This window comes from Rhipicephalus sanguineus, chromosome 8 (genome assembly GCF_013339695.2).
Source record: "Rhipicephalus sanguineus isolate Rsan-2018 chromosome 8, BIME_Rsan_1.4, whole genome shotgun sequence".
NCBI classification, from domain to species: Eukaryota; Metazoa; Arthropoda; class Arachnida; order Ixodida; family Ixodidae; genus Rhipicephalus; species Rhipicephalus sanguineus.
In genome coordinates this window covers 141,354,788-141,382,689 of record NC_051183.1, presented here as the reverse complement: position 1 = coordinate 141,382,689, position 27,902 = coordinate 141,354,788, and the positions used below count along the sequence as shown (strand labels likewise).

Below are 27,902 nucleotides of genomic sequence, written 5' to 3'. Positions count from 1 at the left end.
GTTACGCCGTGATAATTACATGGACTCAAATGTTGCTAGAGGGGTTATAATCCTGAGATAGCATCGGTATTGTCTGCTGCGTCCACACCTTCATTTGATCAGCCCCTTATTGGTGACACTCGCCCCGCGCCGTGCTGATCATCTTTAGTTTATCTATTTGTGCCACCCGTGTGCTTCTGGGATACTGGGTATTTAAATGGATATGGGACTGAGCTTGTTTGTAAGACATCATGACTGCAAAACAGCGCGGGAAACGAAGATGCGGAGGTCCTGCCTGTTCTTTCATGTCTTCGTTTCTCGTGCTGTGTTGCAGTCACGAAGTCATACAAACAAGCCCAGTCCCATACCCCTTTAAATGCTTACCGCAAACCGAAGTGCCCTCTACACCATAATTCATTTCTCAAACTTGCGAACAACCTACGACGTGTGCGTAAGGCATTGCATGCATTTACTCATCTGAACACTTTGTTGATGGTGCCGCTGATGATGATGATCAGTTATGCCTGAGCGCCTTCTAATGGTGGGGCCTGCAAATAACCCATTACTTGTGCATTTCAGATGCTGTGACGCCTGATGCGATCATACGCTTCCGCTACGCAATAGGAGATATGCAAAATAGCCAGCGCCATCTAGTGGCTGCAAGATCTACTGCTGTCGCCATCTTGTGCTTGTCGTGCGTGTTTGACGGCGCGTACCAAGCAGCACGCGTGGCCGGGCTAACCTAGGCGTGTTTCAAGCGCGGCGTACGCGCGGGCCTAGTAGGTTACACGCCTCGCTGCCGCTAAGATGCCAGTGCACTGCTGCGTCCCACTCTGCAATCAACGTGGAGTTACTGACAGCGATGGAAACAAGGTAAGCGGGCGTTCCTGATACATCGTAGTAAAATAGCACCGCTAGCTGCACAGGGCTCGCGTCACTCAGTCACGCTGCTTTGAGCAGCATTGCTTGCGATTTAGTGTGATTACACTGGTTTATAATATTTGCCAACGTTACACCTTGATTCGGCGCGAGTGTTTTAAGCGCTTCTTATTGATTTTCATGTTTTGCTTAGTCGATGTGGTAGTGGCTTTGCAGTCGCGTTGCCTGGTTTGAATTCCAGTTGCGGCGGTCGCATTTCAACGGGGGTAAGATGCACGGACTTCAGTGTACTGTGAATTTTGTGCACACACGTCAGCGAACCCCTTCTGGTTGAAGTTAATCCAGGTCCTCCCTCTGCGGTGTGCTTCACGACGATGTCATCTTGGAACTTAATAACCCAGAATTTATTTTAAGTTGTACTGAGACAATATGCGACTTCGCAGTATCAAAGGTGGCGGTTGTCAATATATTTTCGTTAATTCATCTGTTTTTCGTGCGCGGTGTCATGCTCGCGCACCTGTGACCTGCTGGCGTGGTGTCTTATCGTTTGAGGCAGAACGACGCGTCGTCCAGTAAAAGCGATTGCCCAGTCGAGTAACATTTCGGGATTCTGTACCTGTTGCGTCTCAGTAGGACATAGCTATTCTGGAGGTTTTCCCACCGAGGACTGCACCCCAGTTATACATACAGAATGGCTAAAAACGTGAATAAAAAAAATGCGTGCACTACATTTTACTGTTGCATTTACAGACCAGTTTACTTTAGGTATGTCCAAGTCACCATTACATATCAGGTTTTATGTGGCTAACTTTAACAAATAATCATTTGCATAGTTACATGGTCAGTCCGCAAATATGTCACTGACTGATACAATGCTAGATAGCCATGCGAAGTCCAAGGCAAGGCAGATAAGCCTATAACTTCACAAACAGTCCCCGCATACCTACTGCTTTTTTTAGGTGTCCTTCCATCGCTTTCCACGTGATCCTGCAACCTACAAGAAGTGGATTATTGCCATAAAGAGGGACGAAGGCACTCACTTTCAAGTTACCAAGTCAACGAAGGTCTGCTCCAAGCATTTTAAGGAATGTGACTATATCCCTGGTGTAGCAAGTGCCTACGGGCTTCTGAGAGACACAGCAGTGCCATCGGTATTCAGTTTCGCTAAAGAGATAAAAGTGCGAAAGCCTCCGAAACAACGTGCACAACAGATGACGAACACAGCTGCAAAGAGACCACGTCAGGCACCGTCTTCACAGGGACCAGACAGCAGCAACGAGGATACTGCGCTGGAAGAGGCAGCCGTGTGCAGCGACAGCAGAATGGAGGCAGAACAAGCATCAGTAGTGCCAAACAGTGAAATTGTGGTCACTGGAGGGGAGGTTAAGCGTCTGTTGGGAATCATTTCAGAGCAAAGGGCTGAACTTTCAAAGCTAAGAGATGAGTGTCCTTATCTCAAGGAGCAGTTGGAGACTGCAAGAGCAGCTATTCGAAAACTCCAAGTAGAAAATCAGAATCTCATCGATGAGCTTGAAGCAGAAAAAGAGAGGACGTCTGCCTTTTGTATTGACAGATTCAAGGGATCAGATGAGGCTGTGCTATTTTATACAGGCTTGCCTGGGTATGAACATTTTTTGGCTTTGATGAACTTTCTCAATCCAGGACACAATGGATGCAATGTTTTGCGCACAGAGAATGATTCTAGAAGATCGGCGAAAGGCCGAAGGAGAAAACTTTCCATGGAGAATGAACTCTTTTTAGTTTTGGTGAGATTGCGCCACGGTTTGCTAGAGGAAGATTTGGCGCATAGGTTCAATATTGCACAATCAACGGTGTCTAGAATCTTTACATCTTGGATTAATTTATTTCATGCATTCAAAATTGGCCCGCATGACTATTTGGCCACCGAGAGAAGTCGTTGATGCGACTATGCCACCAGAGTTTGCAGAAAAGTACGGAACCACAAGAGTAATCTTGGATGCAACCGAAATCAGATGTGAAGTACCATCTTCCTTGTCGCTGCAATCGAGTACGTACTCCACATATAAGTCGTGCAATACTTTGAAAGGACTTGTGGGTTTTTACCATGTGGCCTTGTAGCCTTTGTGTCAGACCTGTACACAGGATCGATATCCGACAGGGAGTGTGTCATTCAAAGTGAATTCCTCAACTTGAATTTTGAAGGTGGTGATTCTGTGATGGCAGACAAGGGATTCCGTATCGAGGATCTTTTAGAAAAGAAGGGTGTGAAATTAAACATGCCGCCATTTCTCCGAGGCAGTACATTTACGAGCGACCAGGTGCAGGAAACGCGCGAGATTGGTTCTCTGAGAATTCATGTGGAGCGAAGGATCCAGAGAATCAAGGCGTTTCACATATATGATCGACCGATACCTCTCACACTGTACCCCATAATTAATCAAATCTGGAGTGTAACCACAATACTTACAAATTTTCAAACACCTTTGATTCGCAAGAATTGTGCAGGGCCTTGGACCATAGGAATGGTTTGGTTTTCAGTGCACAGTTTTGCCTCTGCAACCAAGTGTAGACGTGTCAAACCCTTGAACATTTAGTTGTTTTAATGAAGTGCATTGCCATGTATTACTTGTTGAATGAAAAAGGCTGCGTGAAAAACACAAGGACTGCAAGGTACGCTTACAACAGAGGAGCACCAACTATCAGCTGGTTTTTCTTTGCTACCCGCCTGCCTTTCCTGTTTAAAGGGACTCTAAAGAGAAACAATGAATCGGTTTAGATAGATAAATTGTGCTCTGAGAACTCTAATGTCGTTAATTTTGCCATCATAGGTTTATTAATAGAGGAGGAAATCAAGTTCAAAGTTTCATTTTTAAATTTCGCGCCGAAATCTCCCCGCGTGACGTCACAAATTTCAAAGTGTATCGTATTTTGGCGCCATTGGCTCAACAAAATTGCCTCAAACTTGGTATGTTAAGTCTATGACCCCCTCAGAGGATAATGTACTTCATTTTTACCGATTAGGAGCAACGTAGTCCCTAGTAGGCGCCGTGAAAACATGTGACGTCACGGCGAATGGTATGGAAACTTCAAGGTGGCGTCGCCACTTACATTTTGTCTTTGCGCGTTTTGTCGCTTACTAAGAGTCTTCTCTCAGCAAGCGTGGTGTTTTTGGTATCGTGAAAGATTACTTCACTAATATAAGAAAAATCGTTTTGCTCTTTAGTGTCCCTTTAAGAGGAGGGTGCATGTTATCCCCTATTGGCATAGGATTTCGCACTATCTGAAGAAAGTTGCGCAAAGACATAATGTGAATCTTGTCTTCAGTGCCCCGTGTAAACTGTCCATGATTTGTCCACTGATGCACAAAAGTAAAATGGGATCCCTGCACCAAGAAACACGTGGTTCAGTACACTCAATGCAAAAAAGAAGTTATCTACGAGGTTCCCCTAAGTTGCGACAAGGTGTACATTGGACAAACGATAAGCTGCTACAACGAGAGGGCGCGAGAGCACAACTGGACAGTTACTGTGTTTACTCGAATCTAAGCCGATGTTTCTTTAAAAAAAACGATGTGCGAAAGCGGGGGGGGGGGGGGATTAAGTTTTTTTTTCTGGCCTTGCGATTTTCGGGAGTCGGCTTAGAGTCGGGGCCGGCCTAGATTCGAGTAAATACGGCAGGCGGGCATATGGCAGAGCACTGTAATCATTGCAACTGCCATCCAGTTCTTAAAGTTCTTGGCTCGATCCGGGGATAGATTGGAGAGGGGAGATCCTCGAAGCCTATTACATTGAACGTGCAGGTGACAGATGCATTAGTTGCCCGTCAGTGGCACTTAATGAAAAAGAGACTGCCTTCATGTTGCGATAGAACCTGAACACGTGATGGGGTTCACTTTGATTTCTTATTTTTTCATGTATAAGTATTGATGTCTCGTCAAATAAACTTCAGTTGTTAATTTGCGCTCATCTGTTGTAAGTGTGCCTTGTAGTCCTTGTGCTTTTCGTGCAGCCTTTTTTCATCCAGTATTTTACACCAACTCGCCCACATCAAGCTCCTTGTAATACGTGTTTTTCAATAAATAAAACATATGTATGTCATTTTTACACATGGTTATCATGTCGTTTGTATGCCTATGTTGACTAGCAGCTTTTTCTACTATGGGACAATGAACATGAGCATGCTGCTGTAAGCATTTCCTATTAGTGGCTTTGTAGTGTGAAAATAGGCAAAATGAGACATTCGTGTGCTCAGCTGCTGACCCGGAGGTAGCAGGTTCAATCTGGGCAGTCGCATTTCGATGGAAGCAAAATGCTAGAGGCCCGTGTACTGTGCGACGTCAGTGCATGTTAAAAAATACCATATGGTCAAAATGTTTGAGGCCCGTGTACTTAGATTTAGTGCACGTTAAAGAACCCCAGGTGGTCGAAATTTCTGGAGCCCTCCACTACGGCGTCTCTCATAATCATATCGTGGTTTTGAGATGTTAAACTCCAGTCATAATTAGATTAAACCAGATGCTGTCATCATTACTGTACCTAAGGCACAGTTAGCCATGTGCCCCGAAATTTCTTAAATAGTGGTGTGTGGTATCTGAACGTGCTGGTGAGCAGGAAATATGCCCATCTGCACCTAACCAGTAACATTTGTAAATTAAAACCACACTGACTGAAATACGCTTATATCTCCAATGAAAGTAGCACCTTCAAGATGAACTTCATGCTTTTGAGAGTAGAAAATTTTTCCATTACAACAAAGACACATGATTCAAAGAAGTTCTTGTCTTATGTGCAAAGTATCAAACCACTTTGAGAAAGTAAAATAAACATTTTTATTATTTAACACATATTGCACTGACTGAACAAACTAGCAACAGTAACACAGTTTAGAATTCCTAGTTTTTTTTTCACTGCATTACCACAGTGATGTATAATATCACATCGCTTTAGAAAACATGAACAGATGTGAATATAATAATGAAACAAATGCACAGTGCACATCACAGCAAAAGCAACATAAGCCAATGTATCTGCTACAGTCCTATTAGGCTCCTTTACTCTGAATGTAACAAATTATGTAAATTGCACATAATACACCAGCCAAATAAAAGCTTCATGAGGTAGAAGTCAACTTTGCACTGTTCACTAGCCCAAATTGACAGGACAAATACAAATTACACAACAAATGCGGTAATTCCTACAGACAAAGCTATAAAAATGATGTTTCCACAAGATTTTTTCATCTGAACCTCTCGCTCTGACATGCGCTACATAGAAACATCATTTCACGAAGAGAGCAAATGAGAGTGATATCTAGGCACACTCATATCACAACGCATCACCAAAATTTTTTAAGGAAACTAAAATTGAAAAAATTACACATAAGCATGAAGTACACACTTGTGCAAGGTGGAGATCCAAAACTAATGCAGTAAAATAGCAAAAACAGCTTGCAATGAAATCTTGCATTCACTGGTTAGGATGCATTAGTGTGCGATACACATCACAAAGCCTCATTCAACCAAGAAAGTGAATGGCAAACAAAAAAATTGCCACACATAAGGCAATAAAATCTAGCCCAAGAGAACTTCAGGCCAAGGTTTGTGCACTGTATGTTTATACCTTCAAAACTTTATTCATGTCCTACTAAGTGAAAGGCAAGGCCCTATGGCAGAATGACAAACAAAAAAGTGCTTTAATATAATCATTGCTACAGAAGGCTCCACATGTAAAGACCCACACAGGTCAATCAACTTGTGCACGTAAGTGTGTCTACCAACTCACTTTCTATACAACTAAACGAAGCATGCCAGCACTGCTACAAATTCTGCTGCCATGCAATACGGTTGATTTTCTGCACACACAACCAGCAGCTACTCAGACTTGAAATCGGCCCCAGGCTCACAATTAAAATTCTATCAAAGAATACTTTAAAAAACATGGTTGATCCCTCCGTCATAGGAATCGGAATAACACGAAAGTAATGCGTGCCCTTACAGAAGTAACTGAATGTTTACTGTACAGTGATATAAGAAAGTTTGCACAATGTATATTGATGTCTGCCAGCTATAGCACCGTTTAACGCGGATGCACCCACATGGATGATTGGTGGTACATCTCCATCCTGACGACTAACGTCCATGTTAAACGAATAAACAAACCCTTGGAATTAGCTGTAGTAGTTAACGGTGAAAGCGTAATCAGAGAACCAGGTGTCATAGCCAGAAAAGCGTCGCATATTGGATGCAGAACTTGGTCGCCATCCTGTGGCATGTTAAAATGTGATTGAACACCATGGCCGGATTAGAGGGAAATGCAAAGCGCGTCCTGCCGCCCCGGTAGCCCAGCCGCGATTTTTCTTGGGGCGATCGCGTGAGCGAGGAATGCGGCGTTACAGCCAGGTGAGGCAGGCGCGCATCGCAGAGCTAGTTTTGGTTTCGATTAGCGTGATGCTATGAGCGAGGCCGACGCTTTACGACGCTTGGGCTAAGGTCGTCACCTCGTGGTGTGTTAAGGCATTGACAAAACTGAACTATTGAAAATGCGCCGAATGGGACGGACGTGTAACGCGTTGCAGGTGCCAATCGCGGAAGGCCACAGTAATAACGAATTACTTTACCGCTCCCAGAGGGCAACACCACCCTGCCAACTGGGAGAGCGGTAGATATAAAAGGCGCGTTTGTAAAGCCTCTAGAGTCTGTGACCGTGGCCCAGTGGATAGTGTACCCGGCATCTGCTGTTGCGGACCGAGCGGTCGTGGGTTCGATGCCCGTTGATGGAACTTTTTTTCTTTGCCATCTGATTGTGTAAGTTTTTTCGACGTCATTTCCGTGACGGAAATACGATACTGAAATTTTGGTGGACCCCGGCATAAAACACTTTCGTGTTAAAAAAAAAAACGGTTCCCTGAGGCATTCTGCACCTGACATGGTGTTGCACTTCCTTAAGGATTAGTCTCAGTTCTCAGTGCTGGCTGCTCGTGTAAGGCAGCATGTGTTCGAAAAAAAATTTGTCAAGTTTTTTACGCATACTAAGCCACTCTATTTTATCAAAGCGAATACGCTCGATGGCTATCCATTTCTCCGAACACACCACGAAGTCCGCCCATAGGCAGCCTGTTATGCCCATTTGACCGAGCACCTGGGCATAATACTCGTGGTCACGGTCCAGTTGTGGCTCATCATTTTCTTCAAAAATCATGCAGAACTTCTTGCTCCTGGCTTCTTCTGGTTGGCTATCCTTCGGGAGTAAGGGCACTTGATCTCAAGGACACCATATGTCAGCTCCTCTGGGTCATATACAAATCTATCTCGGCTAGCTCCAAGCCATGGAAAGGCCGGCTTGACAGCCAATCCTGAATGGTGTAGTGTCACATTATGGCCATACGACTGCATTACATTTGCATAACGATCTGCAGCTACACTCTCCTTGGCGATTCCATATTGCACAGCACGAACGCGAGACAAGTCCTTTGGCTTAATGAGGTTCCGCAGCCCTGTTTCTGTCCACTCATTTCTCTTAATTACACGACCAAAATGCGATGCAGTTAATGTATGTCGACGTCCATCTCTCCAGTGTGAACTGTGGCTCTGCTGCCTTGAATTTTGTTCAAGTTCCTGTGCGTCTTGTGCAGACACCTTAAGTTCCTAGAAAAGTAAAGCAAGAACATGTATATAACCAATAATGTGACACAGTTATGAAGTGCACTCTGGTGGGAGCTACTAAACAATTTTTCCAGCTGGAATTTGTTACTAAGTGCCTAATGTGAGGCAAATCAATACTTTTGCATTTAGCTTTTTCAAAATGCACCAGTGTTGTGACATGGGCTATTTGGTTCATGGTTGCAAAGGAAGTGTGCACAGTGCAAAACTTTTAACAGATCACCACACAAAGGTATAATGACTATGGAACTAACATTTGATTTTCGTTTTTTTTATTTGGTGCATTTCTCAGCAGATCAAAGGTTTCTATCTATCTACCCATCGACCTATGTGTGGGCACTCTTGTGATTGTCTCCTAAACTTAAAATACCGAAATACGCATGTGAGGACAACTTTCTACTACTGATCTTTCAACTACTGTTTTCCTTTCTACTACTGATCTGCGGCGTAGATATTTTCCTGTGGTCGTTCGAGAAGGCAGCCCTAGGCGGGTTCAAGACGAAACGCTTTATTTGGGCGAACCTGTGCCCGAAAAAGGAGAAGTCAAAGTGCAAGTGATACATGCGGTAAACTGATAGCGGGGACCAGAACACCGGCCTTCAATAATCTGACTTACAGTGATGTGCGTCGACATTTATACATGCGGCATCAAACATTCGAGCATTATCACTGGTGCTCGTGTAAGCTATCGAATAATTTTGGCTATTCACGTCCTGCACGTAATGTCAACGGAATGATGTTAAACGATCGCGAAGCTTCTAAGGCATAGTGGTGTGGTCTGCGCTGAGCGTTGCTAACAGTCTTTGCGGGTGAAACCAGAACACATCAAATTAAGTCTATAAAGGCATGCGACGATATGCACTACACATTAAGGCAAGCAGAAGTACTTGAGGCACCTTTGTACCGCACAGCCATAATTAACACCTCGCTTTCTTGATTTTCCTTTCTTGAAAACTGTGCGCTCACCTCACCACTTTCCTGTTAAAAGTCATTTTCCTGTCATACTGATGGCCACACACTGTTCATAACCACAAAGTACTTGGTCAGCGGTTAGGACAAAGCGTGCATGAAAATGACGATTATTGTTGTGTCAGAATGACAACCCCAAGTATGCTTTTTTTTGTCATAGTGCATTGCATGTTGTAAATTTGTATAGTTTTTCAGACTCCTTACAGTACTCTAAATAAAAGAAAGATAAAATGTAGCATTACAATGACCAGCCTGCTTTGCGTAACCTGTCAGTGCACCCTGCTTATGCCTATTCTGCAACCATTTACTTGTAGTGCATGAGAGCAAGGTAAAAAAAAAAACAACATATTGTTGTCTGCACAGCAGTATCCAAGCTGCTCCCACTAAATTTATATTGCAAGGTTCTTCAAAATATACTTGCATTCAATATCCTGAGCTCATCTGCAGTGTAAGTGCCACACAAGGTATGCGGCAACGCTTCTTCAAAAAGCAGGAGCTCTGGGACAGGAGTGATATCGCCCGTTCCTTTTGAGATGCTAGATGACATCCACGTCTTGAAGCCTCCTGGAACGATTGCCCTCTGGTAGGACAATGGTGAGCCAACAGGTGCCAGTCCAAGCTTTGTTTCGACAAATAGACCTTTGGCTGCCATCAGAACCATACCAAAGTCATCGTTGCCGAGCTCCTTAAGGACTCTTCCGAGCTGATGGAGACTGTCCAGCTGTTCTTTCTCGTCATCCTTCACAGCTCTAGCATCAAACAACCGTCTGGGTGTCGGCTCTGGTACACCATTTTCACGTGGGCTCCTCCAGTCCACTTCCTGCACACTCACAGGCCTTATGCCTTGTCGTCGAGGTCGCCGCCACTGTTGAGGCAGTTCTGTGCAGCTCAACTCGGGTGGAGCCTCTTTGTAGCCACGTTTTCTCATAAAGATGAGAAGTTGAAGTGCGGCCAGGATAGGGCTGCATGCCCCGCTTTCTCCGGCAGGACACTCACAGGTTGCATCTTCAACAGCACCACTTGATAACTTGAAAGTCAGGCGTACTTTGTACGGCCGGCCAGTCTTCTTCTGGCTTCTATAGCACGTGGCCCGTGCATAGACAAGGCCAAGTCTGCGGGAAAAGCCCAAAAGCAGAAATTGCCACATCAGCTAAATTCTTTTACTAAGCAATAACAGCTGCCCACAAAAGTGGGAAATATGGTTAAGGTGAAGCTGTGGACAACATATAACTTGCAGGCAATAAACATGTCTATCGAGTACATTCCGCCATTTGCAGTAAACGCAATCAATATGCTGATACCATGAATGCGATATCGTTCAGTATCTGCGCTTATTCGAAAGGATAACATTGGCTACAGCACATTTACAACGGTCGCAAGTCGAAAATAGCGGCGCATTTCGCATAAGGTTGGCTTAACACCTATAAATCAATCAATACGCTCGTCGTGTTGACATCAGACGTGTGCTGCTAATCGGTAGGATTTTAGTAAGTGCCATGTCTCACTCCTACGCGTGCTCAACCCCTTCGGCGCACGTAGGCGACGACTACTGTCTCATGATTATCGTTTGTTGAGGTACCCACACTCAGGTGGCACTACCATGTCCACCAGCGCAGAGCACTCGCGCACTGCCCTTCCGGAGCTTAGGCACGTATGTTGACACTGCCCGACCTGCAAGCGATATCTCGGCCGTCGCCGCCGTACACGCCGGATGTAACATACGCTCAGTTTTCGGCGCAAACAATAGTGCTGCCCGATTATGACAATATGCTTTTTTTTGGGGGGGGAGGAAGGAGGGGGAGGGGGGAGGGCAGCTTTCTTGTGACAGTTCATAGGATGTTGCAAAGCTGACAGCGCAGGAGTGCACAACACGAACATGAACGACGTCTCACACAAGCTGCTTGAATGCTGCTTTTAGCTGTAATAATAGCCTTTCCATGGAATGCATGAGACAGATATTTCACGTACCTTGAATCGCACGCGTTAGTTTCCACCGATGACGGCAACGTGTAGGACTCGACGGCAAGGGCATAGGCTTTCGTTCGCTGCCGAAACGATGGCGTGGACGCCTGCAGCAGGCTCTCTAATGAGCTACCGACGGCCTGTGGCAGGTCCTCTAGGTTGTTCCGCCACATGACATGGTCCACGCTGGGAAAACGCTGTCCTGTTGCCATGTTACTCCAAAAGACTGCTCGATTTTTCTGGCCTCGCGTTAACACACTCTACGATGCCGGCATGCGTGAAGCTGCGTCCGTCGCATCCTTGACAAACACAAGATGGCGGAATTTCAGGGTTGCCAGACCACAGAGCAATTTTGCATATCTCGTATTTTAAATGTGTTAACGGGACACTTCGCACTAGAAAACACCTGCACATAGTTTCTTTTTTTTAGGAGCTGGCTCGCCAAGTTCTTAGGCTGGGGCAATGTCCCGCGTGCTAAGCGTAACCTTAGTTCCATAGGCGACCGCTACAGGCGCAGCTCGCGCGAAAGAGAAGTCTTCTTCCTCTTCTTCTTTGAGTGCCTTGATGATGATATTAACGCAGGCAAAACCACATATAGCATAGCCAACTGTAGCACGCGCAGTCTCCCGCGAAAGAAAAGTCTTTTTCCTCTTGTTCTTCGAGCGCCTTCATGATGACTTTAACACAGGCAAAACCACACTTCCTTGATTTCCTCGACCACACGTTCGGCCAGATCTGCGACTGCTCGTGGTTCGACAACAACCTGACCACAATCGCTACTATAAAAACATGTGACGTCTTTATATGACAGTAGAGGAATTGTATGGAGCACTCACGGTTTACCCGATTATCTCCGAGCCAGCTACTCAATCATCATACACTTCGTGGATATGGCGCGATTTTCAAAGACGATAGTCTTTCTTGGGGAACTTAAACGCAGAAATTTTGGTCTGTCTTTCTGTCTGTCTGTCTTTCTGTTTGTCGGCACGTCCCCCGATTCAGCCACCCGGCCAAAGTTGAACCACTTGCTTACCGCCCACCCATCTTGAACTGGTACGGCTGTTCATACTTGTGAACGTTGTCGATCAAAAAGTAAATATTACGCATATCTGAGGCACAACACCATTAGGTAAGTATTAGGTGGTGTGTTCCTTTAATAGAAAATACATAGATACGCCATTTTTAAGACCCGAGTTTCTTAAGCTGCGCTGAAACTGCGACTGCGCTGAAACTTGTCTTTATTCGTGCCCACTGCACAAGCTCATGTTTGTATCGGTTTCTGTTCGGTATTGCACTGTACGAATGACAGGGGGCGCCGCTCTGGCATTCCTGTTTTACCCAGGCGACGTGTAAATAAGAGAGTTTGTGGAGAGTACTCGTTGAGTGCGGACGTTTCTTCTCCTTCGGCGCATCGCGCCAAACAGCGTGTTCGGGCTGGCCGGCGTCCCCACCGGTCGCGTTGGTCACCGCCGGTCTTCGCCTGCCGCTGCGCCGGGACTACCAGCCCGCAACACAGCATTCACGTTTCCCGACGTATTGCCAGATTGCGTCCATATCTCACGCAGCGCCTCTTCTATCGTCTTTAGACGACATTTGCAGCGAAGCACGCAGATACGCGGCCAATTTTTTTTCCAGAAACATTTTCAAAGATTGGCTCTGCTCTGTGGTATACACGAGACGTTCTTTCCACGCGGGAAGCCTGGTTTCCATTCCGGCTAGGAGTCATGTTTTTCTTTATTTGAATTTTTCGTGATCTTTCAGTCACGGACAATTTTTCGCTTACGATTGAATTTCGCTTACATTAGGGGATACTCATAATGCTTGGTGTTCCGGCAACACTGGGCGCGTCCGCTATTGTTTCTTGGGTGCCGTCGCGGAATCGTCTGCTAGCGTCTCTACAAGAAGGGGCCACGGAGAGGCTGCGCCGCAGTCGTTGGCGAAGCTTTTGGACACGGAGGAACGCATGTTTTACGCATTGCGCGCGCTTTAGCAGGCCCCAATTAAGCATACGAACGTTCTCTAACTGATTAGGAAAGAAATAGCGGCAGTTTTAACTTGCCTACACGCGCAGGCGCGCGTACTAACGCGATAAAGAAAAGCAAACTGGGGTGCTTTGCAGGATGGCCCAAGTTTGGCGAAACTCGGAATCTTTCCGAGCTCTGACGACACCCCCTTTTTAACGAGCTAACAGTACAAAAAGGTCAAATCCATCCTTTAGCACGCGCTGCGTTGCAATGGTTACGGTGGAACTCGTCGTCACGCTGAGGGCGGTCGACAAAGCTGGGTGGTGTCTTCAAACCAGAGGCATCTTTCATTTGTTTGTCGTTCCACTCAGTTCATAAGTGCACCCATGTAAGAAAAGTGTCAGAAACCTTTACTTACGGTATTTTTTAGAGGTACCAGCTCTTTAAATTCATTTTCAAGCGCTTAATGCCTACACGAAGTATCCTTTAGAATAATAAGCACCATCGCCTCTGAGATTAGCTCCGACCGAGCGCCTTACAGAAGCGCGGTCGGAGCTAAGAGCCGACGCGACGCATATGATCATTATAACTTAAGATAGCGATTCATTGGGCAAGTTGGTGATCCACGATGTTACTAAGAAAAGGACGAGGGACCATCGCTTGTCTGTGGTTCTTCCTGGTCCCTCGTCCTTTTTTTGCGCTGTTAGTAACATTATGATCATTATGGCCGCGGCCTGTACATTTTAGCACGTTGCTCCGCCGGCGCACATCCTCGTCGTTCTCTTTTTCATCGTCTACTCGCTCCCAGAGCACATGCGCCCGGCTGATTAGCTAATTGGCTGGGCGGTGTACGTTGCTAATTAAGTCAGGACATGCTATGAGCAAGCTAATTGATGATGAGGAGAAGTAAAACAAAACGGAATGACAGCTAATTAAGGCAAGTCAGGCTAAGACAGAGCTAATTAAGCCACATCTTACTAAGGCCATACCAATGAAGCCGTGTCAAGCTAAGATCGAGCAAATTAGAATCATGCTAACGAAGCTAATTAGGAGCAAGCTAGTTAAGACCAAAATAATTAAGACTTTACACGCCAAGTCCACGCTAATTAGTATTATACTAATTAGCAACACGCTAGTTAATGTCATGTTAATTATACTACGTTGATTAATGTTGTGGTAATTAAACATTAACACTTAAAACAGGACTATTCATCATGGTGTTAAGACCTAGACAATTTGAGGCCGAGCTGAGGCGGTCTTCACTCCGAAGAAGACCGAGCAGACTGAACAGATGTTGTGCTACGTAAAAAGCTGGAAGAAGCTAGGTCATCACAAGCTCCTCTGATGGCTCCATCCTTGCACAAGTAGGGCAAGCTGACCAAATTTTTATTTTTGCAAAGGAGCTGCTGCTTTGCGTCCACCGCATGAAACGATTGACAGCCACAGAGGCACTATGACAGTGACGAGTTGAATTGGGGCCTTCTCAGAATAAACACGTTTGTACCCGAGTTCGCGCGTCGATCAGTTTGCTTAAGAGACGCCCGCGGCGAAGGTCGGGTCCGCCCACCGCCTTTGCTCTTGCCGAAGAACAGTGCTCACGCCGCAACGCCAGCGAGCAGCACGATTCACCTCTGAGCTTAATCGCACAGACTTGGACTATGCACACGGGCACGAAAAACTAAATGTTATACCATCATGTGGATACGATGTCTCGCATTCAGTTTCAGTGCGCTCACGACGTACGACGTACCACTCGCAGCAATGAAGCAAGCGCCCCTGGTGGCATTTGCGGCGAGAAATCCTACTATTTACTTATTTGTGGAGAAGTTGCTTCTACCGATTCGTTGCTGCATAAAAATTTCCAGGCGCGCAATGTAAGTAGCAGTAACCTCTCCTTTATTTATCTGTAATATTCGATAAGGAAACGAGCTGCACGAGAGTGCTGCGTGTGCGCCCTTCTTACCTACGAGAGTGGAAATTTCCACGCTTCAGATGGAACAAAAGAACTTGCCCGAAAGAGGATAATCACCCACGAACACTCATGTGAGAGGCACGATGTTCAGTTGGAAAAAAGATAGCGCGACAGTCACGCTGACGTCGCTGCACTGTTGAAATGTTGACTGAGTGGTGACGCTCACGCGTTCGCACGTGGTGTCCCTTTGAAAACCGCCGCAAATGCCGCAGATGCGTTTGTGACGCCATGCTCGTTCTTGTGGCCGTTTTTGTCAACGCTGCTATCGCGCTATCCGCAGCAACTTCCTGTCATGTACGCCGTAGTGCGAGCTCGGAGCAAACTCGTGTTCCCGAGAAGCTCGGGCCATCCTGCATAGCACCCAGGCGCGGCATTTACGCGCTCGGCTGTCGGCATTTAATAAATGCGAAGTACTTCTTAGCGAACTTCTGCGACATTAAACACTATCTATCTATCTATCTATCTATCTATCTATCTATCTATCTATCTATCTATCTATCTATCTATCTATCTATCTATCTATCTATCTATCTATCTATCTATCTATCTATCTATCTATCTATCTATCTATCTATTCATTGATTGATTAAATGTTTTTTCGATTGCAACCAAACACGCCGCCGCTACGCCGACACCGACACTGGAATCTCTGCAAAACCAGCTCTTAACGCTGTAGCGTTAACAATTCCGGGCGCGATCTTTGTATCGCTGGGTGCTGCGCAAAAGCATTTCAAAAAGGAAAAAAAAAATCTGGAGGTGACCCTAATTTTTGAATTAGGTGTTCGACAGTGGCACTCGTACATCGGCGTTCGTGTGCCTTGGTGTATTCTTTGTTTACCTTATTGTTTCGTGGCGCGGCCAGAGCGGATCTCAGAGGCCATGTTGAAAGGAGCACGTGATGAAGATCTGCCCCACCAGGCGCCGCAACAATCCCAGCTGCTCACAAGAGAACCGTCTGCTCTCTCAGTGAAGTTATTCAATGAGTTTTCATGAATTATGTCTAGAGTAAATGGGCCCTTAGTTTAAGTAAAGTTATGCTCCGATATCATATCTATCCAATATAACGCTTAAATTGAACCAGAACCATCTGTTTCTATTTTTCAAGCGAAGCTTTTATTGTCTGACTTGTGCAGCTGGTGGTGTCCTAAAAAACAAAAACCCGTTCACCTAGGTCGGCCTGCGCGTGGTATTACGTTGAAATTTAAAAAGTCACAGTTTCCCCGCAAGGGCGAAGCAATGAATGCGATAGCAAGAAATCGAAATGTCACACGAAGAACCAGAAGCAGCTCGATACTTGCAGCGTGCGGCTGAATCACAAAGAAGGACGCCCTAAATGAACGCACAAGCATGCACAAGGCAAGCGTTAACTAACAACTGCCACAGTAGTTACGCCTATGTGCTTAAGCAACACGCTGCAAGTGACGTCAATGGAGAATCAGACGTTTGCTTGCTTGCTTGCTTGCTTGCTTGCTTGCTTGCTTGCTTGCTTGCTTGACCTTTAATTCCTGGCTCTTACCCACCACGGGGGATTGGCCATGAAACCGGCGGTTAATATAAGTGGGGAAATTTAGAATTTATGTGCTCTCAGGTATTTCTTCTTCTTTTAAACTGCGGCGCGTGGAGTGACCCTCTGCGTCTCCTACCACAGGGGGCGTCTGATGCAAGGTGCGCCCAAGGAGGTTTAAAAAAATCACAGCATATCCACGGAGTGAATGATGATGAGTGGGCGAAGCTGCGGAGGTTCATCGGTAAACCGTGAATCTTCCGTGAATTCTGCCCAGTACATCATCACCGACGTGAGATCGGGCGCGTTTATACTAAAGGTTCGATGAGTTATGACGACTTGCAGCTCACTTTAATTTTACATGTACGCTGTGAATTTTCATTGTTTAGAAAACCATTGCTTTAGAAAACACCTTGCGTCTTTCGTTAAGCAGCTGGCGTCTTTTTCGTTTTGCTTTAGAAACATCTGGCGTTCTTTCGTTTTGTTTTTACAAAACATCTGGCGTCTTTCGTTGGTTTATTTCATCAATCAACGGCGTTTTGAACAAAATTTTTATTGTTTAATCACGCACAGGAGAAATCTCACCAGGCACTACCTTGGAGGTAAACAATGGTTGCTAATGGGAATGAGAGACAGAAGAAGTCGGCTTTTAGCTAACACTTACACTCCTACAGAGACAGAAGAATTCGGCTTTTAGTTAACGCGCACGCTGCGAATTTTTTATTGTTCAACAACGCACAGGAGAAATCTCCCACCGGCACCACCTTGGAGGTCAAAGGGTAAGACTTGTTACTCACTACTACGAGCACGACGAGGGACGAACGGGTGCCGCCTTAAGGAGCTTCGCCCCTAAAAAATTTCTGGAGTGGAAGCTGTCGAAACGCCTTGCCAGCGAAAGTGAAGCCAGCTTTTGCCAACCAAAGAGCTCGGAAACATGCTCTTTTCTGGCGGTGCCTACTTAGAGATCAACTGGCTTTGATCTGTTAGTGTAAATCCTACGTTAATTACAAAATAAAAGATCGTTGTTGCCGACAAAAGTAACCCGTCGAGAGGACTATTGACGATTGATGTCCAATAAAATTTGCGATGACTTTGAGGCTTACTTAAGAAAACTAGTGACACAAGGACACACTTGCAGCCGTATCTGACCCGTAAAAGTTGCCGTATTAAACTTCTCTGGCGTGCGTGCAAAACGCTCGCTTTCCTTCGCCAAACGTCGATGGTTTATCTTGCCCCTAGTAAGATGGCGGGCGCAGCCGCCATCTTTTGGTGGGCACGGCTTCACTATTGCGCAATAATCGCCACTCCAGTAATTTTTTTTAACCTCCTTGGGTGCGCCTAAAGTCCCTGAAAAATAACTAAAGTAGCGCCAACTGCGTCCCTTCGCCTCTGCCTTCTCTCCTAGAAGCTGCATCAGCGCCTCTAGGGTGTCCTCTGGGAAACTACGAATTTTACCTGCTGTAGTGAAAACACCTTCTTTCTGCTGTTGTACCGGTGATTGCTGCCACTGGCACAACAGGTCGGCATCCCGAAGCATCCAGAACCACCGTACGAACTGACTTAAGCCCGGTCGACCGCGCACCGTGCACCGATCAAGTAAGCAACCGAGACGTGGACAAACAAGATGGCGTTCGTACGACCTTCTGAAAAACCAGTGCGCCACTCTTAAAAACTAGCCATTTCTTAGCGCCGCCGAGTTTTCAGTGGCGCTGCCATCAGGAGCGAGCACTTTTGCCTACTAAAACATTATGTACCGTACAATTTTATACTGTCGGACACCATGGAAAGACGCCACTTGCTTCTGTACACATTACATGGCCGTATTTATCGCTATTAGGAGCTGGCTCACCAGTTTTTTTAAGCTGGGGCGAAGACCCTCGCTGTAACCTGCATCCATCCATTCAACGCGTCGTGTAACGCGAAGAGGAACGCTACGCGCGTCGTGTCTTCCCTCTAGCGTGGCCATTAATTCTCAGAGGGCGAGCGTGGAACGCGGTCGACAGCCAGGCGAGCGTCGGACAGCCGTATTTAGGGCCACCTTGTCGTGCGCGTCTCGAGCGCAGTTTTCAAATTGAAAGAACATGAGGAGCATTACGTCTGAAAGTGTCCACAATGGAGAATCAGACGCTCTTAGATATTTCTTGTATATATACTTCATGAATGTGTATATAATTGTAAATTGGGTACATGGTTCATCAAAATATAAATTAATAAAACATTGTTTATATATGTATGTATAACAACGTGTGTCACGTCTTCATATGATGGTAGAGGACTTCTACGGAAGATTGACTGGTTTTCCTGTTCTTCTCCGAGCCAGCTCCTCAATCATCACTCACTTCGTGGAAATGGCGTGATTTTTTTAATACTCCTTATTTCGCGAACTTTTCCCCCTGCGTCACTTAGAACCGCAGCGCACTCGGGGGCGCTAGCGGAATAATTACACTAGCCTCCCTTTCTGTGCAATAGCCACGCTCTGCGAGCTTCGCAGCTCAACTAACTTCATCTGCAATCTACAAAGCGCACGAGAGAGGAGGTGCCTGCACACTGACACGAATGGCGCTACTTTAGTTATTTTTCAGGGACTTTAGGTGCGCCCGGTGTTCCTTGTCTTTTTTTTTTCTTCCACATCCCGAGTGGGCACAGAAAATGGCCACTTTGTCGTGCGCGTGTCAAGGGAAGTATTCGAAATGAAAGAAAATTAGGAGCGCTGCGACAATGGTCGACAATGGAGAATCAGACGCTCTTCGATATTTCCTTTTCTTTTAAACTGTGGCGCGTGCAGTTACCTCCTGCATCTCTAGCCACACGGGGGGCGTCTGATGCAAGGTGTTTCCGATGTTCTTTTAAGTCGAACCTTGTCCCATGTCAGGCGTAACCACGGCAGTATCTCCCGAACAATATAATAGACGGCGCTGTCCCATAGAGATGCATGCAAACTGCAGTTGGGTGACGATTTACTAGATGGCGCTGTCCCATAGAGATAGAAAAAATAAAGAAAACCAAAATAAACCAAAAATTAAAGTAAAAAAAGAAAAAAAATATAGAGAACATAAAAATAAAAAATATGAAAAATAAAAAAAATATATAACAAAATTTAAAAAATAGAAAAATAAACAAGAAGGAAAAACGGAAACACGAAAAATAATCAAAGCGGCGTATCGCTTTGATTACTGCTGGGCGAAACCACTGAACATTTGCTATACATATGATTGCTTCAGGAGCTTCGCCCAAGCCCTTCATCATTCACCCGTGGATATGCTGCAATTTTTTTTCGTTCCACATCACGAGTGGGTACAGAAAAGGGTCATTTTGTCGTGGGCGACTCAAGGGCAGTTTTCAAATTGAAAGAAAATTAGGAGCGTTGCGTGATAGAAAACACGCTCACGCTCCTCCGAGACTTGCTTACCACCAGCCGTACATGGTGTATATTGTAGCAAAACAGCCATTTGGGCTGGGTGTTAACGGTTCATATCTTAAAGCAAATAGGCGCACTATGGGAACAAGGACAAAAGGGAGGAACCGACGATACAAAGCGCACACTCGCAACTGAAAGTTTATTGAAAGAGTACACATAAATACGTTACAAAAAAAGGGGCAGGTGGTGAAATTTCAGTTGCGAGTGTGCACTTTGTGTCGTTCGGTTCCTCCCTTTTGTCTTTGTTCCCATAGTGCGCCTATTTGCTTTAAGATGTGGTGTAGATAAATAGCTCGTCGCTATTTTGCCGGCGCATACATGGCGTGTGGCTGAGTTTTCTAATACAGCGCGCCGGGGAGCAGGGGTTGCTGGTTCGAATCCGCGGTAGGGTACTTACATTTTTTCTTCTGCTTTATTTTTGTGCTTTTTTATATATATATACATATACATATGCGGGACATGATGGCGTCGACAGACGGCGACGGCAAAAATCAGCCGAGAGTGTCCATATAACTGCTATCGCAATCCGCCTCGTGCATCGGTATGGTGGTGCCACCGCTCGGCTCAAGCGGTTGCACCCACTCCCGACCCCCCATAGGATCCCATGCATTTCGAATGAAGTTTGCGATTCCGTTGCTCAAAAACAAACTAGCGCCATCTCTCGACAATACGCCACACCGACGACGCAACACTTCCTCTTACTTCCACGGATATGCCATGCTCCAAGGTGACCCCTCTCTCCACATTCTTTTATTTCTTTCGGTGGCCGTGAGAGCGCGCACTCTGCACTGTGCAGTTCAGTAGCGCACCCGACAAGACCGGCTGCGCTCGTCGCTTTCGTCGCGTCTTCCTTGAACGTTGCAACGTTAATATTGTGTTAAGGTGGTGGCCACACGTCGGACGATGAGCCCTGATTTCGTTCAGCTGCCATCTCATCAACGGCAATGTTTCAGACGCCTCAGTGGTGTACTTTTTTCCGTTAGTTGCTGGACAAGATGGCCTCCTGCAAGACCGTGTTTTTCCACGTCAGCTGTGTGTGTAGTTCTCGGCGTCGTAGCAGTTTGATGACGCGAGTACGTCGACTGGTGCTACAACGTGGGAACCGCTGAAGTGACTGCAAGCTTGACGATATTGTACCAGAATACAATAGCGTACTGTACGCGCACGATTGTGCTACACTTCAAATACCGCGCTTGGCCTCGCGCGTCAACCTGGTACGCCTGTGTGCAACTAGTGTGTTGTTATCGTTGTTGCGTCGGATAATATTGAATTGCAATTGGAATACGGTTTTTGCAAAGGTAAGTGAAGTTGTAAGTAGTTGCCCTTGTATATGCTGGCTACTCCACGAACATTACTTCTAGAATCGCATTTTATGTTGAGCTGCACGCACCAACGGAGAATCTAGCATGCGAGATACATTACACGCGTGCGTATTTCCTATATAGGTCTGAATAATGCCATGCTCAATTTAAAGCGCATGTGTTAGAGGATTGTGGCTTCAATGGTGAAAGTGATTTGATATTCCGAAATATGTGATTGCAATGCAGTTAGAACTTTCTCATATGCCAACATGGTCTGTGAACAAAAAAAAAAAACAAACGCTGTGTGAATGTTTGTTGGTAATTTGCTAAAGTACTTTCACGCATTATTATGCAGCTGTCTGACGGCTGTTAAAACGTTCAGCAAATTAGATTTCGGTTTTTTGGCCTGGTTGAGTGCTATGAGTGTTGGGCGAAGATAAAATCGCGTGTCCTTTGTGCGTTTCTTAAGCAGACATACAGCCGTAATAGTCATTGTTGTTGTACTGTTTGGGGTGTTCAATAAAACAAGAATGGCTTGCACTGCAACAGTTTTTATTTCATCTGTGTTAACAGATCACGCAAACAACTTGGACGCATGCACGTAAGAAACGTACGCAGTGCACCGCGCGCACGCATAAAAAACGGGCCTGTCATTTTAAAACAAATAATATAGAACAATCAACGTAACGCACGGCATAGCTGCCTAGTGGAGCAGCGTCGGCAGTACAAATACAAAACCAGAATGAAAAATGAATAGAAAAACGGCGAGTAACGGGTGCTTTGCCCACGGCTTCTATGAGCAGCGCGTATCCACCTTTCGCCACCGTTCGCCGTTGGTGGCGCCACCAGTACAACTCAAAGCAGCAGCGCACGAGGCGGATAAAAGAATTAGGGAGATCCCACGCATTGTGGGTATTGGTTTCATGCGAAGCAGTTACCGAGTACTTCTATGCTGTATTTTATGAATTTGAGCCAAGCGTTATGAGGTGGATCGAGGTGGTTTTGTAAGTGTCGTAGCTGTGTGCACATCGTGGGCTTACCATGCACGTCGACAACACTGGCGTTTAAAGGTAAGTTATGGTGCGACGTAACGTCAGCCCTCACGTTAGAGTACATACTTCCGTATATTCGAAACCAAGTGCACTTTATAGTGCAATCATGTGAATATCATGCGTTACTTTTGTTAATATATTCCTCCGTGGTCGAGCAATGCTTCAATGTGGCTTGCTTAATCATAGGAATACAAATGTAATGTTTATTGGACTGCCACAAAAGCGGATCCAACACTGGAACCAGAGACGTTAATCTGATATGAAGCCTGTTTCGTAGGAGTGCATATGTAGTGTTTACTACTTTATTGTAAAATTAGATAGCCAATACCCCAACCACAACTTGCGTTGCACCAACATTACGCCTACATAGGCTGTTTTTACAAACCAGTTTATAGACCTGGCGGGGCTCTGTGGTAGAATACCTGATTGCCTCGCAGAATGATTGTGTTCGTTTCCTGCTGGGATCCTATGATTTTATTGTTTGCATTCGCCGGGTCAACGCTGCCGATGTCGGTTTTTCTTGATGCTCTCGAATGGAAATTACCAATGTCCGTTCTCGCCGTTCCTGGGTTCCCGTACACCGCAGCCCAGGGTAAACGGGTCTGTGCCACACGTGTCTGGAGCAAAGAGCTTGACGACGTACGCGACAGGATTTTCACGTTGCTCGGGTCATGACCCGGCAATCATATTCGTCAAGTCCTGTTAACTTCCCATGCCAATTTTGATCGTATCAAGTTAAGGAAGCGAACATGAGAGCACCCAGACGTAGGCGGGTAGATAGATGGATAGATACGTAGACAGAAACGCTCAAAGTGCCAGAGGTTCGCTCAGAAATGCTTCGCATTTAAAAGGATCATTTCATAGTCGGTTTTACAACCGCCCGCTGAACTCTTTCAGTAAAATCATGTCCCGGACCTCGACAGTTTGTACATCTGTACATGGGCACTGGCAGAACAACATGAATCAAATCTTTGTAAAGCTAATAATAATATCTGGGGTTTAACGTCCCAAAACCACGATATGATTATGAGAAACGCCGTAGTGGAGGGCTCCGGAAATTTCGACCACCTGGGGTTGTTTAACGTGTCTTTGTAAAGCTGCTTCCTTGATGCACATATGAAGTAATCCAGGAGAATCATGCCCTTAAGAACCGATATGCATCTGCTAGTTCCCTTGGGTAACCCGTGATTCTACCGCTCATTGTGCACGCACTAGATGCTATTAAGCCTGGAAGCACTCAGCTTTGTCCGGTTTTAATCGTCGAGCGCAAGAAGTTGTCTTCGTGATTCATCAGGAACATAAAACGAGAAACACGTTGACAAATAAAAAGGTGAGTTACACGAGTGCCACCCTGCTTGAGAGAGCGAAAGAAATTGATCCGACTTGTCCGCTCCCAAGTGGACCCCCACATGAACACAACGAACACCCTGTGAATTTTCTGAACGTTCACACGTGACCTAGACGAAAATTCTAGTATGTACCACACTTCGGTAACCAGGAAAACGTCGTAAACAGTGGCCTTAGCAAACAATGAAACGTTCCGCCCCTGCCACCCTCATTTTGAAGCACAAAGCTTATAAGCGCACATAAAACGAGGACCGAAGATATAAGAACTTGACAGGACAGCGCTTATTAGGTTGTATAAGCTTGTATAAGTATTAGGTTGTATAAGCTTTGTACTTCAAAATGAATGTTCACCAACTAGCCCATCTCACCGTCTTCCTGCCACCCTCTTGTTTCTCCTTTACCTTTGGAGTAATGTGGTCCCAGTATTTCGCACTTCTGTCATAATGCTGAAGCGGCACACCTAGATACCTTGAAGGAACCTTTTTCCATAGCTGGTTACCAAAAAGGCCATGCTTGTCCAATGTGAACTGAACTGAAGCATATGAATTCGCTCTACTGACGACGCAAAAAAAAAAAACAATTTGGAAGCAGTACATTTGCCATAGGCACTCCATTGCAATAATAACAGACAGGGCGTGAAAACACAGGCACAAGAAAGAAGTCAGGACACCACAAGCGCCGACTAACAACTGAAGGGACGCACAACGGCGGAAAAAAATGAAAGCACGAAAGCATATCTGCGCATGCCCATGCACTAGGCGAACCTATCAATCCGGTACAGGGAGGAGGGGGGGGGGTCTACGCAGAAGATAACTGTTAAGGCATTTGATTTCATGTTCATGCAAGTTAATCGACGGTTGGTTCACGCATGCGCTACCACTATTCTCGTTATGCCATGCTTCAATCATGAGGCGCGCTTATTCATTTCTATGCTGGTATAACACTGCGCATGCATCGAATTTAGGCGTGCACTTGCAATCGCGACAATGTAAAGAGAGATTAGAAGGTGAGCCTCCAGTTAGCGATCTCTTATGTTCCAATAATAATAATAATAATAATAATAATAATAATAATAATAATAATAATAATAATAATAATAATAATAATAATAATAATAAACAGCCTGTCGACGCCCACTGCAGGGCAAAGGCCTTTCCCATGTTTCGCGAATCAACCCGGTCCTGTGCCTTCTGCTGCCGCGTTATACGTACGAACTTCTTAATCTCATCTACACACCTAATTTCTGTCTCCCCCTCACGCGTTTGCCATCTCTTGGAATCCAGTCAGTTACCCTTAATGACCACCGGTTATCCTGCCGACGTGCTACGTGCCCGGCCCATATCCATTTCTTCTTGATTTCACTATGATATCCTTAACCCCCGCTCGTTCCCTGACCCTTCTGCTCTCTTCCTGTCTCTTAAGGTTACACCTATCATTTTCCTTTCCATCGCTCGCTGCGTCGTCCTCAATTTAATTTGAACCCTCTTTGTAAGTCTCCAGGTTTCTGCTCCGTAGGTAAGTACCGGTAAGATGCAGCTGTTATATACCTTCCTCTTGAGGGATAGTGGTAGACTACCATTCATGATTTGATGACTTCCCGAATGAGCCCATGCCATCCATTCGGCATGACTCATTCGGCATGCCATCATTCGGCATGACTTGCCGAATGAGCCCCATGCCTCCTTATTCTTCTAGTTATTTCGCTATCATGGTTCTGCTCCGCGGTTACTACCTGCCCTAAGTGGACATACTCCTTTACAGCTTCGAGTGTCTCGCCACCTATCGCAAAGCGCTGTTCTCTGCCAAGATTGTTCCACATTGCTTTAGTTTTATGCACGTTAATTTTCCGACCTACTCTTCTACTTCCGTATCCAGTTCAGTAATCATGAGCTGTAATTCGTCTCCCGCGTTACTAATCAATGCAATGTCATCAGCGAATCGCAGGTTACTGAGATACCCTCCATTAACTCTTATCCCTAATTCTTCCCAATCTAGGGCCCTGAAAGCCTCCTGTAAACACGCGGTGAATAGCATTGGAGAGATCGTGTCTCCCTGCCGTACGCCCTTCTTTATTGGGATTCTGTCGCCTTCTTTATGAAGGACTATAGTGGCTGTGGATCCGCTGCAGATTTCTGCCATTATGTTTATATAGGCTTCATCGTTGCCCCGATTCCGCAGTGCCTGCATGACTGATGATGTCTCCACCGAATCAAATGCCTTCTCGTAATCTGGCGGCAGTGGCATTGCACGAGCTACAACTTATGCAGAGTTCCCTGTTCATGCAGTTATCCTGACCGCCCATTCTTCACCCAGCCCGGCTGCTTCATCGGTGATTATCTTCGTGGTGTTGCATCGTCGCATTGCCCTTAGAAGGTGCTGGATCATCCACACATGGTGAAGCTGCGACTGCGCGGTCACATCGTGGCCTGCTGCTAGCATTGGACGATTTCGCCGCTGGAGGTCTCTGCCCTGCGAGCAAGCCCTATAAATTTGCCGGCACCAGCACCTGCTCTTCACTGGCAGCAGTGGCATTGCACGAGCTACAAGTTAAGCAGAGTTCCCTGTTCATGCAGGTATTCTCTCAAGCTCTTTTCTGTAATATTTTCTATTTTTGACCACTGTCGCTGCTGTCAGCAACTGCGTTCTGCTTTACATTTTATTTTCCTGTGTCTGCAATTGGTTTTGTGATCAAGAGTATTTACCACGCCAACTAATGCTGAAATCTAACAAAAATTGATGACCTCGAGGCTAAAATTAACAGCTTCGCTAAAGACACATCTGAGGAGGTCTTCGGCAGGTTCTTACTCAAGATGAAAGAATCGGGTATAGATGTTGCAGAATTGAAAAAAAGAAGTTGTATCCCTACAATCGAGTGCAGAGCACTTGAATGAACTTGTCGAGGACCCACGTAACCAAAATATCACATTGGTAAATGAGAATAAGCAACTAAAAACCTCGCATTACTTCGACTGGGTAGCGCAAAACACGCAACAAAAGATAAGAGACGTAGACAGCACAAGCGCTACTTAGCGCTTCTGCTGTCTACGTCTCTATCTTTTGTTCTGTGTTTTTGCGCTACCCAGTCGAAGTAATGCAACTTTACCAACCTGCCCAACTTGCCGCACTTATCAAAAACCTCTAATCACTCTCTCAGCCGCAAGGTTGAAAAACTCGAACAATACTCACGCATGAGCAATGTGGAGATCAAGGGCGTTCCCAGGGGCTTGAAGACTGCAGTGTAATCGTGAACATGATAGCGGAGAAAGCTGGCTGTCCCATATTGCCTGGTGATCTCGACATTGTGCATCGCGTGCCCACAAGCTCTAATGATAAAAAAAGCATTATTGCACGCTTCTGCTCTCGGACTAAGAAATCTGACTTGATCAGTAAAGCACGTGCACTGTGTTAGTGACCTTGGTATCACTGGCGCTTCTAACACCCCCGTCTTTATCAATGATCATTTCACCCCAAGCAACAATGTCCTCTTTTCCAAAGCCTTAACACTAAAAAAAGAAAAGAATTGGATGTTTCTCTGGACGGACGACTGTCAAATTAAAGCTAGAAAGACTACTAAGAGCGGAGTTCTGCGCATTCGCGATGACTCTGATTTGTCCAAAATAGACTAAGCCTAGCACTGTATGTTAATTGCAGGGTCATTCCACGCCAACTGTCCCAGTCGGGGCGCTCGACAAAAATCAATTTCTCTGAAAAAATCTGAGAAAATTACGCACATATACACATTATTTCTAGAGTGTTTTCCCAAAATATTTTGTGCGGCAAAAATTTTTCGGGCACGTGAGCGCCATTTGATCTTCTCGATATGGTGGAAAACCAGGTACGAAAGAAAAATTCGCTATAAATGGACCGTTTCACGCATTCATTCGAAACTTGCTTTTTTGTGTTTTTAGAGCATCGC

At 45.6% G+C, this 27,902-nt stretch overlaps 2 protein-coding genes across 2 annotated transcripts; one reads left to right on the top strand and one right to left on the bottom strand.

Moving 5' to 3' along the window:
- The first annotated feature begins 716 nt into the window (after window positions 1-716).
- Window positions 717-4,901, top strand: LOC119403547 (peroxynitrite isomerase THAP4-like). Its single transcript, XM_037670476.1, has 4 exons — window positions 717-852; window positions 1,818-2,640; window positions 2,959-3,102; window positions 4,849-4,901. The coding sequence occupies exons 1-4, from the start codon at window positions 787-789 to the stop codon at window positions 4,899-4,901; spliced, it is 1,086 nt and encodes a 361-aa protein (XP_037526404.1). The 5' UTR covers window positions 717-786.
- A 2,858-nt stretch (window positions 4,902-7,759) lies between these two features.
- LOC119403546 (uncharacterized) lies at window positions 7,760-11,640 on the bottom strand. Its single transcript, XM_049418416.1, is given in 4 exon segments — window positions 7,760-8,080; window positions 8,083-8,482; window positions 9,888-10,578; window positions 11,435-11,640. Coding segments are annotated over 4 exon segments (1,578 nt in total). The 3' UTR covers window positions 7,760-7,799.
- Window positions 11,641-27,902: the final 16,262 nt, after the last annotated feature.

What these genes read in the sequence shown, in the direction of transcription:
- LOC119403547 (XM_037670476.1), top strand. Translation starts at nt 787, where the DNA reads ATGCCAGTGCACTGCTGCGTCCCACTCTGCAATCAACGTGGAGTTACT. An exon ending in TTTGGTGAGATTGCGCCACG is followed by an intron (nt 2,641 to 2,958) that starts GTTTGCTAGAGG and finishes GTGGCCTTGTAG; the next exon opens with CCTTTGTGTCAGACCTGTAC. An exon ending in GGATCTTTTAGAAAAGAAGG is followed by an intron (nt 3,103 to 4,848) that starts GTGTGAAATTAA and finishes CTTTTCGTGCAG; the next exon opens with CCTTTTTTCATCCAGTATTT.